Source organism: Pinus tabuliformis, chromosome 8 (assembly GCF_031772625.1).
Source record: "Pinus tabuliformis cultivar Carrire ecotype Pingquan chromosome 8, CPIR1, whole genome shotgun sequence".
Lineage (NCBI taxonomy): Eukaryota > Viridiplantae > Streptophyta > Pinopsida > Pinales > Pinaceae > Pinus > Pinus tabuliformis.
Window position 1 is genome coordinate 2,053,919,248 of NC_142294.1, and position 12,565 is coordinate 2,053,931,812.

A 12,565-nucleotide genomic window follows, 5' to 3' on the forward strand; every position below is an offset into this window, starting at 1 on the left:
GATACCCAAATACAGAATATGCGAAGAAAGATACCCAGAACATAGAACAGTGAGAGACAACAACAAATATTTTATTATTCAGAAAGCAATGTTCACTGGCCTCTTCGAGGGGGCAACCTCCAATAGAGCAGAGCTTGATACAAAAATAAGACACGATGCTCCTCGCAGGGAGTCTCTATCCTTTGTATATGACTCATACATGCAATACCATGGATCAATACCATGGGTTTTATTAATGCCATCTATCTAATACCATGGCCCATTTGTAACTAACTGTGGTCCCGTCATTAATTGCAGGTTAACCACTTACACTTATTAATACGGGCTTTATTGACTCTTTACTATGACTTGATCCCACTACATAAATAAGGGGGTTAGGGTGGGCCCTAACAGCTAGGAATGAAGCCATCTTCAACAACAGACTTCAATCCACCAACACAGTGGCTGCCAAGGCCAAAGCTTTACTGTTGGAAACTTTTGAAAATAGACCTCATAAGCCAGACAACTCCCTTCTCCCTAAAGAGCTCAGCTGGCTAGGTGATTCCCTGAGACGGGCCAACATCAAGAAGAATACCTTCTTGTCTAGACATAACCTAGAGTGGCGTCTCCGGATCTTTGAGGTGGACTCTAAAAAATGGTGGAAAAATCAGGGCAAAGTCACAGTTTTCTTCGATGGAGCCTCCAAAGGAAACCCGGGGATATCAGGGGCAGGAGGAACAATTTACTCCACAAATGGACAAAAACAACACAACTTCAGTGGGCCCTAGGTTAGGGCACCAACAACCAGGCCGAGATCCTCAGACTGCTCAAAGCGTGTCAGCTGGCTTAGAGTAACAGAGGGGAAAACCTTCAAATCTTCGGGGATTCTGAAATCCTGATTAAAATCCTTAACATGGGCAACCAACTCAATAGATCTGCTCTAAATAAGACCCTTGAAAGAATAAGAAAGACGACTTAAAACTTCACATCCTGCTCATTCTACCATGTCTTGTGAGCTCTAAACAAGGAAGTTGATATAATGGCTAACAAAGGATGTCTTCTAGCTTAAGGTATGTTGGTAAAGAATGATGAAGAACCTGAAAGGCACCCAATTCCTCAATAGACAAGGAGAGCTGATCAAGGATACAATTCCACAGAACAAAGGTTGGCACAGACAGACTTTCACTGTCGAGAAAGAGTGGGCCACTCCTCGACAGACTATAGGTTTCCACATGGGCCAACAATTTTTGGGTGTTTTAACAGGGTGTAGAATTGTATTCAACTAGAGGATGGTTTTGAAGGAAGTGATGCATAGGATTTGGGCAGGGGATGATCCAACGGTTATCGCGCGTTGTACATGGCGGGGTATTATCCTTGTTGTGGGGTCGGGTATGAAAGTGGGATCAGGTTAAGGATCAGACAATGAGGGATGCAACAAGCGTCAGATCTGGGCGGGGTTGATGTGACGGTCATCGAACATTGCAAAAGGAGGGTTGTTAACTACGCTGGGAATGGTAAGCGTTTTTCATCGCACTGCTCTTGGCTGCTGGGCAGTTTTCTACGAAACAGACGCGATGCCACTTAGTGGCTGACGCGTGGTAGGACAAAACCACCCATATTGTGCGCTCCTGAGGTGTTAAGGGCCAGATAGAGAGTGACGCGATATGCATCGGATTTGGACAGAGGAAGATTTGACGGTAATCGTGAGTTGAACATGGCCGGGTTTTAACCTTGAAGTGGGATCGGGTATGGATGAGAGCCTTGCTATATCGGAGGTGGGAATGTTATCTATTCATATAGTTAAATATACGCGGGTTTTGTATAATTTGGACTGTGGATTAAAGTTTATTCGGGAATTAGGTTAACCTAGGAAAGTACCAAAGCAACAAAAAAAAAGGAAATGTAATACATGACTCTAAGACGCCAAAAGCATAGCAAGGATCTCTCAGCCATGCCAAATGCGTAAAAGCAACAACTAATCTTTGATACAAAAGCCAGATTATGAGGACTCTATAGAACCAAAATTCTCTCAATGGATTGTAATCGAGGTTGTTTAGCATGCCCAACCTCTTCTTATAAATAAAATTCAACCGTTTCTGTTAAAAAAAAGGTAAATAAAATATAATAATGAGAAGAATCCAAGAAATTAGGAAGGGTTAGGCCTAAAAGTAAAATCCACACAATGAGAGGGAATAATAATATAAGATATATAAGATATAAAATAAAATCAATATTATTAATTCTATAAATTTAATTTGAAAATATTAATTAGAATCAAATTATTGGAATATTTTGAATTAAAATAAAGATTTAAGATCAATAAAAATATAGCATAAATAATAATATGAGAATAAAAGAGAAATATAGCATAAATAATAATATGAGAATAAAAGAGAAGGAAAAAAAAGAATGAAATTGTGATTAAATAAAAAGGGTTTGGAGGGAGAAATAAAGGTAATAAAGGAAAAGGAAAGGATTAAATGGATAAAAAAGATCCATTTAACAAATATAATGAGCCTCCTAGGTTAAAGCTCTTATACCTCCTTGCCTTACATCTTAAATGAACATCAATTTCAAAGCCTCTTATATCAAGATCAAATGGATAAAAGAAACCCATTTAAGAACTATAGTGAGGTTCCTAGGTTAAAGCTCTTATACCTCTTTATTAACCTTATATCTTTTAACTATTGATCTCCGTAAATATTTAAAAAACATATATATGGCTCTCATATTCAATCAAACAAGAAGAGAAATGTTGAGTGAGCCCAATCTAAATTTATCTTAACTATCTACCAAGCAAGTACAGAGAAAGATCAAATCTCCCAGTACTAGTAAATCTAGAACTAAAATAAATCTAAATTAATATATCTAAACTTAAATAAATACTTAAATTAATTAAAATATCTAAACTTAAAATAAATATTTTAATTAATTAAAATATTTAAATCTTTTAATATTATATAATGTGAAAACATCTCTTATATTAAACTATAATGCAACAATTAATTTTAATATTATATAATGTGAAAACATCTCTTATATTAGACTATAATGCAACAATTAATTTTAAGTAATTAGAAATGCCTCACCCTAAAAAAATAAATAGAATGTGATTTACAAAGAGAATTCTTAAAAAAATAATAATTTAAATTCTAATTTTATTAAATTAGATGACCTTATAACTTACCCCTCAACTCTCACAAAATTCCATAATTAATGTTTTTATTAATAATAAAATTATAATGAAAATTATTATCCAACTTCATAAAAATAATTAACAAAACAAAGAATTTTACCACTTACTAAATCATTCACATCAACCTCATAATTTAAACCTTAACCCACACTATTTTAAAAATTCACATGTCACAGTACAATCTCTCTACTGTGTATCTCTGACCCAACCCTAGTTGACCACACCCGGGAAAGATAGACGGTTCTGAAAACAGACCTCAGATTCTCAGTACGCCATGTGACAACTTTTCAACCAATGTGATGTTGACAAAGCCGAACATTCCCTATGCTGGAAACCTCGACATCACAGGGATGCATGTATCTATTTCTTTGCCCCAATTTTTATTAGATGCACCTAGCTGATCACGCTAAATTCATTGATGTCGCTAAATTGGGACAGCCCTCCATACAAGACACCAGTGACACCAGTATCTTTGCTAGATTGTTAAATTCTGGGATTCCAACGATTTCAAGTGGCCATGGCCATGGCGAAGCAACCTGAATTACTGCCAACGGAGTCGCTAGTTCTGGACTACAACCTCTCTCTTATTCCGAGGCTCAAAATCCTCCTCTCCTTCACACGGTCAGACATTTTCCTCAAGCCCATCGACGAATGGCAATTGAGACTTTCGCTCACAAATCTCCTCAGGGATTCCCTCGCAATCACAGTCTCTGACGGTGACATTACCGTCGAGAAGTTCAAGGACTTAAAGAAGAGGAAGAGAGTTGAACCCGTGGCCTCCGGGGTAGTCTATTTGTGGGATTTATCAAAAGTAGAGAGAGGAATGAGAGAGGAGACCAGGAGTTTGAATGAGAGGTTCGAAGAATGGAAGAATTACGTAGTCGGGAAACTGGATGGCGTGGAATTGAATGTCGAGGGTTTGAAGCTGCGGATCTCAGCGGAGGTTCCCGCGGAGGATGAATTTCAGAAGATGAAAATGAGTTGGGAGGAGTTTTATGCAGCGAGAAGTCGAGGTAGAGTACTCGAAAACCCTAAAGTGAATTTAAATTCTGTGTTTGAGGTTTTTATTTGAAATGTTAAAAGCTTGGACAGAAGTATGCAGATGATGTTTTTGTTTTTTCCGTAAAGGTAGTTTTATTTTATTTTATTTCATTGTTTTTTATTTGATTGTGGGCCGGGGGGCCTGGGGCACTGTGAACCTAGTATCATGGTAAAGCTCACTTTAACTTGGGCTGTCAAACTCTGCCAACTAATTTACTCGATAGGGTTCTATACCCGTCCGGATTAAACCGTATGATCACGGCTCTATGCCTATTGAGGTTTCAACCCGGGTCGTCGTTGTGTCAACACTCCATCTTCACCACTAAACCACAGTCCGACGAATTTATGCAAAAGATGTATTTAAAATACTAAATAGTGTTTATTTAAACTCAGAACTATGGAGAAGATGTTGTTGATACCCTGAAGAAATATCTTTTTCAAGTTAGAAGAATGCATAAGATACATCTGAAATCGTGAAATTATCTTTATGCAAACTCAGTAGTATGAGTAAGATGCATTTGAAATCCAAAAGATATATTTATTCCGTTTTGAACTTAAGTTGCCAGGGACCCCCTTGTTATGAGCCAAAACTATTTTGGACGCAAGAACTGCACTGGCATTGGAATAATAGAAGTTTTTGCATAATAACAACAGAGTTTCCAAATTACAACAATAGATTCAATAACAACAGCAGTACATTGAGCAATTAGCAGCATTCTGAAATTTTAATTAGCAGCGGGTCTGACACACCGATTAAATAATCCAGGTTGGTGAACATCTAGCACAGAGAATCCTCAAAAAATAATTCAGGTAGTTGAACATAACTAAATAATCTGTGTTGTAACTGAAAATCTGATTATACATCTGCCTGTCAATCGAGGCACTTATACCAACCCAGAATTCTGCTGCTCTAATTGAAATGTGAAAAATATGAAATCTGGACCTATATCTGAAAATCTGAAAACTAAGCAACCCAAACTCTGAAATTGACAAGGTAATAATTGCATCAAAACTTTAAACAGTTTTAAGATTACTAACAACAAAGAGATGAACAATCATAACAACAGTGAAATACCGGAATTTTTTTTGTTTTTTGTCTGTGACTTGTGGAGTAGCCTTTGGCTAAGAAATCATGATCCAGGAGCATCTAAGCTGTCAAAATCACCTGGGGTCACACCCGACCTTGGCCACACCAACTTCTTGTTGACTTTTCGACAATATGAACAGTAGAAACCAATCTTCTGATCTGATAATTACTCTCTAATGATGTTTAACAATTTATCTTTATGCGACTGATATCATTAAACAATTATACGCAGAAAATCTCAACAATAATGCAACAAAAACAGTAAGATCATAAAGAGATAGCCATGCACAAGAGAGACAACAAAATTTTCTATGGGAAACCCAAACTTGGGAGAAAAACCAGCAACTTTTCTTCAAGGAGAAATTCTTCTTCAGCAAGGTTTACGATAAATTGCCTAGAAATCTGTGCCAAAAACCAAGTCCAAACTTCAGCCACTTCATCATTTTTCTGATCCCATGAGTGTCTTCTATAGAAGAGAGATGATGATGACTGAGCAATCAAATGAAGTGTCACATCATATATATATATATATATATATATATATATACAAGTCGAATGGGTGCATTTACCCCTATGGACACACCTTTTCATGGTGGGGTTGACTTGTCCCTTTTGAGCCTACATGAAACCCAAAAATGAAATTTATTTTATGTTAATTTCCATAATTTGTGTAGGCCGACTTAGGAGGCCTTTGTGTAATGTCTTCTCCAAATGGATGGGCTAATGGAGGACAAAATAGCCTATCTGATCCCGTAGGCTATAGTCTTGATAAATAGGTAAAAACCCATTTTTTCTTATGTTGGGGCAACATTGGGCAAAATTTGGATCGGTTGGGGCTAAAAAACCCAAAATTGGGGGTTGCACCCACAACCCCTCACATTTTGGAGCCCATGTAAAATCTATAAATAGAGGAGAGTTGAGATCAAATCAATCATTGTGAACTGTGGATCAAATCATTTGTTTTATTGCGCTGTAGCTCTAAGGGTTTTAAGACCCCATCTCACCTACTAATTTTGGTGGTGAAAGATTCCACCCTAGTTAGTTCTATTTTCTGTTTTTTTCTACTTTGTTCTGGCAATAGGGAATTCTCTATCTACGAAGCAGCAAGTCAAATCAAGTCCCTTGAAGCTGGATGAAATTACCGAGGCTAATTCATGATTAGATTTGAAGCCCATGAAGTAGTAGCGAAGTGATCCTGAAGCTAAACGAATTTTTTTGAGGCTGATTTATGGTCAGATCATAGCTTTTGAGACAATGAGGGATTCCTAAAACTAATCAAACTTCTTGAGGTTTAAAATCCATGTGAAGACCCCCTGTGGCAGAGGAGAAACCCTTCGGAGGTGGGCCAAGATTCTATGCTAGAGCAATTTACTTCAATTTTCACAGTTAGCTCATTATCTTTTCCAGATTAACAATCACATCAGCATTAAAGTAAACTGCAGATAGAACATAAATATAAATCGCAGAAGACAAGCCAAGACAAGAGGACACAAGATGTGGCGCTAGCCAGGGACAAACCCCACAATGTGGGGAAACCCTTGATCAATTCTTCTTTTATGTTCTTCAAAGTTCAGCAGAGAAAGTGAGAGAGATAGTACATTTACAATAGAAGTCAATGCTTTGACTTTTGATATCTACAGAGATCAGTTGAAGACATATTGCTTCAACTGATTTTCTAAGGTGACTTCTTCACCTATCATAGCGCTGCATCTCGTCCATTTGCTGCACCTTACCGTGTAGCACCATCATGTTGCATCATGCATCATCATCACTATGCTGTCCATGATATCATACATCATGTTGCCCGTGATCTCATCTATCATGCTGCCCATGATCTCATCTATCTTGCTGGCCATTCATCATGCTGCCCATGATCTCATCTATCATGCTGCCCATGATCTCATACATCATGGTGCCCATGCATCATGCTGCCCAAGATATCATCTATCATGCTGCCCATTCATCATGATCTTATTCATCATCATGCTGCCCTTTAAGTCCATGATCATCATGCTGCCTGTGCATCATTCATTAAGCAACCAGACTTAGGCTCCTCTTTACAGTGGATACTTCTGTCCAGCAATATGGATTTATCATCTACAACAATATGCCTAACACAGTCCACGCTGTCATCTACAACAACATGCTTAACACAGTCCACGCTGTCATCTACAGCAATATGGATTCATCATGACAGCGGCTTGGTGACTGCAGTTAGGTTGCGTATTAGATCTCCTTCAGGATTGCAACTAAGTCTTCTTATGATGGCTGTTAGGACTGCCTTTGACCAGCGGATTAAGTCTCCTCCTGTAGCTACGTATTAGAGTCAAATTCCTGCATAATAGGATCATTTTCTAGCTGTGAATTAGGGCCCAATAGACTGCAGATTTAGGGCACCTCTGTTTAGCGTGTAAGGGCCTCTTTGGACAGTGTATAAGGGCTCTTTAGAACTGTGGATTTAGGCCTTCACATACTGTTGGTTCAGGCCTTTCCAACTGCGGCTTATATAACCTATATGACTGCGGCTAGATCTCTTTTAGGGTTTCCTTTGATAGCGTTCAATCCTCCCCTCACTGTGTTATGGAAGCCTCCTTGATTGCGTAGATTAGGGTTGCTGATTCACCTTCGGCTGGGGCACTTGGGCTCCAATCAGACGGCGGTTATGCCTTCTTTGATTGCAGCTAGGGTAAGCTTAGATCAACCTCTAGAACAACGTATTCTCCTCTAGATCTCTCTGTCCACAAAACCCAAACACGTGGAGAGAGATCACAAGAGATGTGTATATCAAATGTCTTTAAGTCCTCTTCTATTTATACTAAAAACGTAGAAGTTGAATAGACATGATGTTTGGGCTTCTAGCGCCTACATAAGTTGCTAGTCAGCTTGATAATAATTCCATAATCAAAATAAATTCAGATCTCCATAAATACTTATCGGAATTGGATGATCTTTGTATCAATCCTACACCTCTCAACGAGAGGGATCCAATAAAAATATCAGCTGCCATAAATAAGATGACCCACATGGAGTTTGGCCCTAGTTGCCAATTTTAACAGGGTTTTAAGACCCCATCTCTCCTACTAATTTCGGTGGTGAAAGATTCCACCCTAGTTAGTTCTATTTTCTATTGTTTTGTACTTTGTTCTGGCAATAGGGAATTCTCTATCTATGAAGCAGCAAGTCAAATCAAGTCACTTAAAGCTGGATGAAATTACTGAGGCTAATTCATGATTAGATTTGAAGCCCATGAAGTAGCGAAGTGATCTTGAAGCTAAACGAATTTTTTTGAAGCTGATTTATGTTCGAGACAATGAGGGATTCCTAAAACTAATCAAACTTCTTGAGGTTTAAAATCTATGTGAAGACCCCCTGTGGTAGAGGAGAAACCCTTTTGAGGTGGGCCAAGATTCTATTGGATAGTCCTGGGCTGAAATTATGGTATGAATTCATTTTGTGACTAACTGAAGGTGTTGGAGTGTGAACAAAATCATTCCAGGGTAGATCGAACCCTCATTAAGGAGAGATTGAGGTCTGGAATAGGTTGAAGTCCTTGAAACAAACACAAAAGACTTGGTGATGGGCTTTGTGAAGGAGTTCTGACGCAAACTAGAACCTGCTTAGCCTTTTAGTCACTGTGTATTCTTGCAACCCTATTCTGAAATTAAATTCACATGGCGGATGTTGGAAAATGTAAAGTGGCAGCTATTATTTCCAATTTTCCTTAACCTTAATATTTTCTTGTAAGCTTAGTTAGTCTTCTTCTGTTCTTTATTTAGATATTTCCATCAAGCAAATATCAAGAACAAATGCAATAGCAATAGAGGACACAAAAATTAGGCTCTCAGCTAGGGCAAAACCTCTCCAAGGGGAAAAACCCGGAAAAACTTTTCTCTTCTTATAGAATCTGCTTCAGATGAGACAAAGACCCAAAACCTAGACCAAGTCCTTCTCCAAATGCCAAGTCAACCCTTACAACAAGTCCTTCCTTCATCTAGCACTAACCATCTTCGAAATGCAACTTCGACCTCCCAGCTTCAATACTGCTTCCTTCGATCTGCAACTTTGGCCCTGTAGCAGTTGCAGATACCCTAATCCGACTTCCTCTTGAGACCTTCCTTGAGCAAGACAACTCCTCCCAAGGTCAATAAGGTCAAGATAGAGTATTCTTCCTTCTAGCAATAAAAGACTGCACTTCATCCTACTACAACTTGGATTTGCAATTTCGGCCTCCTTTATAGATGTAGAAACCCCAGGCTTTCGCACGCGTGAGAGAGAGATAGCCCAAAAAATAGTCTTCTTCTTCTTCTAGACCTTCGCTCTTCTTGTCTTCTTGCTTCCCAACTATCGATCGAACCTTTTTCCTTCAGATCGAAGTTCTTGGTGAGTGAGTGACAAATGAGGTCGAATTGTTCCTTTATATAGCCTTTCCAAGGGGTCGAATTCCCTCCTTTAGGCCAACTTGAAGTTGCCAGGGCCGACTTGTACTTTTGGAGTTTCCAAGATTCTATAGACTAAAAAATAATTCTTTTCCAATTACATTTTGCCTGGAAGGGTCTTATAAACATGATGTTGACTTCTTTGACTCATAACAATAAATTCTAAGACCTAACAAACCCTAGAAGCATGAAGAACATGCTTTTACCTAGAAGACCATTAATAAGAAACATGAAACACATGCTTTAATAATAATAATTTTTTCTTTTCTTCTTTTGTTTGTTACATAGGATACATATTGAAATGAGTATAACAACAATTATGAAGACCGAAACTAGTTACATTTTCAACAGTGGATAGCCCTATAGCAGGACAAGAAGCCATGCAACCTCTCTGATCAGAATTACACGCATCGGTTGAAAGGATATAGATTTAAGCTTTGTGGAATTCATATTAGATTCAAATTGTTAGAATTGTACTAGAACTAGTTGGCTATATTTGGATAGTTGGATTCAAACTACATTAATCCCATGGAATTGTTGCCTTGCACTGTGTGGTTTGACATATAATTGATGAGCAGGACTGTTTATTGAAGGTTATGTTTATGTTGGAAAAATTGTTTCATTTTCTGATAAAGAATTTTGTGGTAAAACCCTAGTTGCTTAAGAATAACCTAGGGCAAAAATTTCTCTATATCACTATAGTGGTATCAGAGCTGAGCATCCTGCTAGTGTGTGAGTACATGAGCCTTGTATGCTTCCAAAAGATACCAACAATGTCACAGTAAGGAGGAAGAGGAACACCCATTATTTAGCCATGGGAGATAGAGTAGGGCAAGGAGAACAGGATCTGGGCGCCTTACTACATGCAATACTCCAGGGGCAACAACGAATGACGGTATATTAATGCAAGGACAACAACAAGGACAACAATTGATTTAAGGGTAACAAGACATAGCCTAGGTATTAGCTCAAGGACAACAACAATTCACTCAACCAATGGCTTGACTCATAGAACATCAGAATGTCATTGGCAACAACAAAGCCGCCACTGAAGGAAGCAATAACCATAACCCTGGTCCTACTGTACACACCAATACTAGGGCAGCGAGCGGAAGAAGCTACAGACCATTACTTCCTCAATTCACAAATAATCAAGCAACAACAACCCAAGAAGCAGTTGAACCAGATAGACTCTTTGATGAGTACTTCGGGAGTATGCTGCACTAGAAGAGAGTACTCAAGCAACCATGAATTTCTAAGAATACAACAACATCCGATACAAAAATAGACCTAGGGGACAACCTAATTCCTATCTAACACTCAAGGTAAGTAAACTTTCTCTCCCTTCATTTGATGGAACATCTAAATGTTCAGCAAGAGCTTGGGTGCAAAAATTGGACACCTACTTTAGGCTCAATCCTATGTTGGAAACAATAACTATCCAATTTGCCACACTACATCTAGAAGAAGCGCATGATTGGTGGTACCATGGTCTGGTTACATTGAGGCTTGCAAACATCACTTCTTATGTAGACTTTACGCAGAGATTGATACATAGTTTTGATTGAAAGAACTTGAACATACACTTCAGAGAATTAGCACAACTCAAGCAGACATGATCACATGAAGAATACATCTCAGAATTCGAATGAATTGCTATCATGGTGAAAAACACACATGAAGAAATATTAGTCATGCTCTTCACGGAGGGACTATTAGAACCCTTGCAAGGTTGGGTTAAGGCATTCGATCTCTCAACTCTCCAAGACACTGTCAAGAAGACTCGTGATATGGGGAATGCGTTAACCAAATCAAAGGCCCCGCCTGAGCCTTTCATCCGTAAAAAAGATAAGGAGAGGAAGCCCTTCCAATGTGATTGGCCTAAAAGGGATAGGTTGGATGAGGAAATCTGTAGTGTTTCCAGCTAGGGTACTAGACTGGACTCTATATTTAATATCGACCGAGGTGCGTAAGCTTAGAGGCGTGGTCTAAAATATATAGACATAAAGAATCTCTGGCCAAGTGAGTAGGATGTAGGATACAATGCTTCTTTACGGAAGACCGGAATTTGCAACCTATCATTCACCCACCTAGATTACCCTACTGATATGCTTAATTACAATGCTGGTCATGAGATGTAACTATCAAATCAAATCATGAATCTAAGTACTGTATATGACTGTGGCAATGATTCTAACCTCCTTACAGAGGTATCACTCAGAAAACCCTTGCTTAGTACCCACACACAGCATGCAAGATATTTACACTATCAAACTATATAAAGAAAGCATAAATGAACTGTAAAGCAAAACAGAGTTTATGAGATAATGTCTCTATGAGTCACACAGGGATCGAATCCCTTACAACACTCCCTTCCAGATCCTAGTGCTGACCATTCAACATAATCATAACCCGTTCATAAGCGCACACCATGTCTATGTAATGAAATTCAAAGGCTGTAGGAATCGAAAGCTTATATAAATATTATGCAACCCGTATGCTATGCGAATCAACAGCTGTGTAAATCGAAAATGTGATGCAAACCATGTGATATAAATCAAAAGCTATGTGAATACTCTGATGCAAACCATATGCGATATAGAAATCGAATTGAATGTAAACACTGTGCAACATATAAGAACTGAAATGTACCAAAACAAATGGACAGTATACCAATCGAAGAACGCAGGGCCCGTCCGCGCCTAAGGGTATACTGGTTATCACCGTTCAGCAATCAAAACCAATGCAAAGGGTATACACGCTTCGTGACTGTAAATATGTCCTTGTATTAAAAGTAAAACTCTGTTCTGAGAAAATACGATTCAA

The 12,565-nt window shown here is 38.5% G+C and overlaps 1 protein-coding gene across 2 annotated transcripts in view; it reads left to right on the top strand.

The window, feature by feature from the left end:
• The first annotated feature begins 3,372 nt into the window (after window positions 1–3,372).
• Window positions 3,373–12,565, top strand: part of ZCW7 — a 57,493-nt gene continuing 48,300 nt past the window's right edge. The window contains exon 1 of one of the 2 annotated variants that reach the window (XM_089374969.1): window positions 3,373–4,188. In XM_089374969.1, the coding sequence (XP_089231095.1) occupies window positions 3,693–4,188 (496 nt within the window). In that variant the 5' untranslated portion in view covers window positions 3,373–3,692. The remainder of the gene's footprint in view (window positions 4,189–12,565) is intronic. The other variant, XM_089374970.1, reaches the window with a different exon arrangement.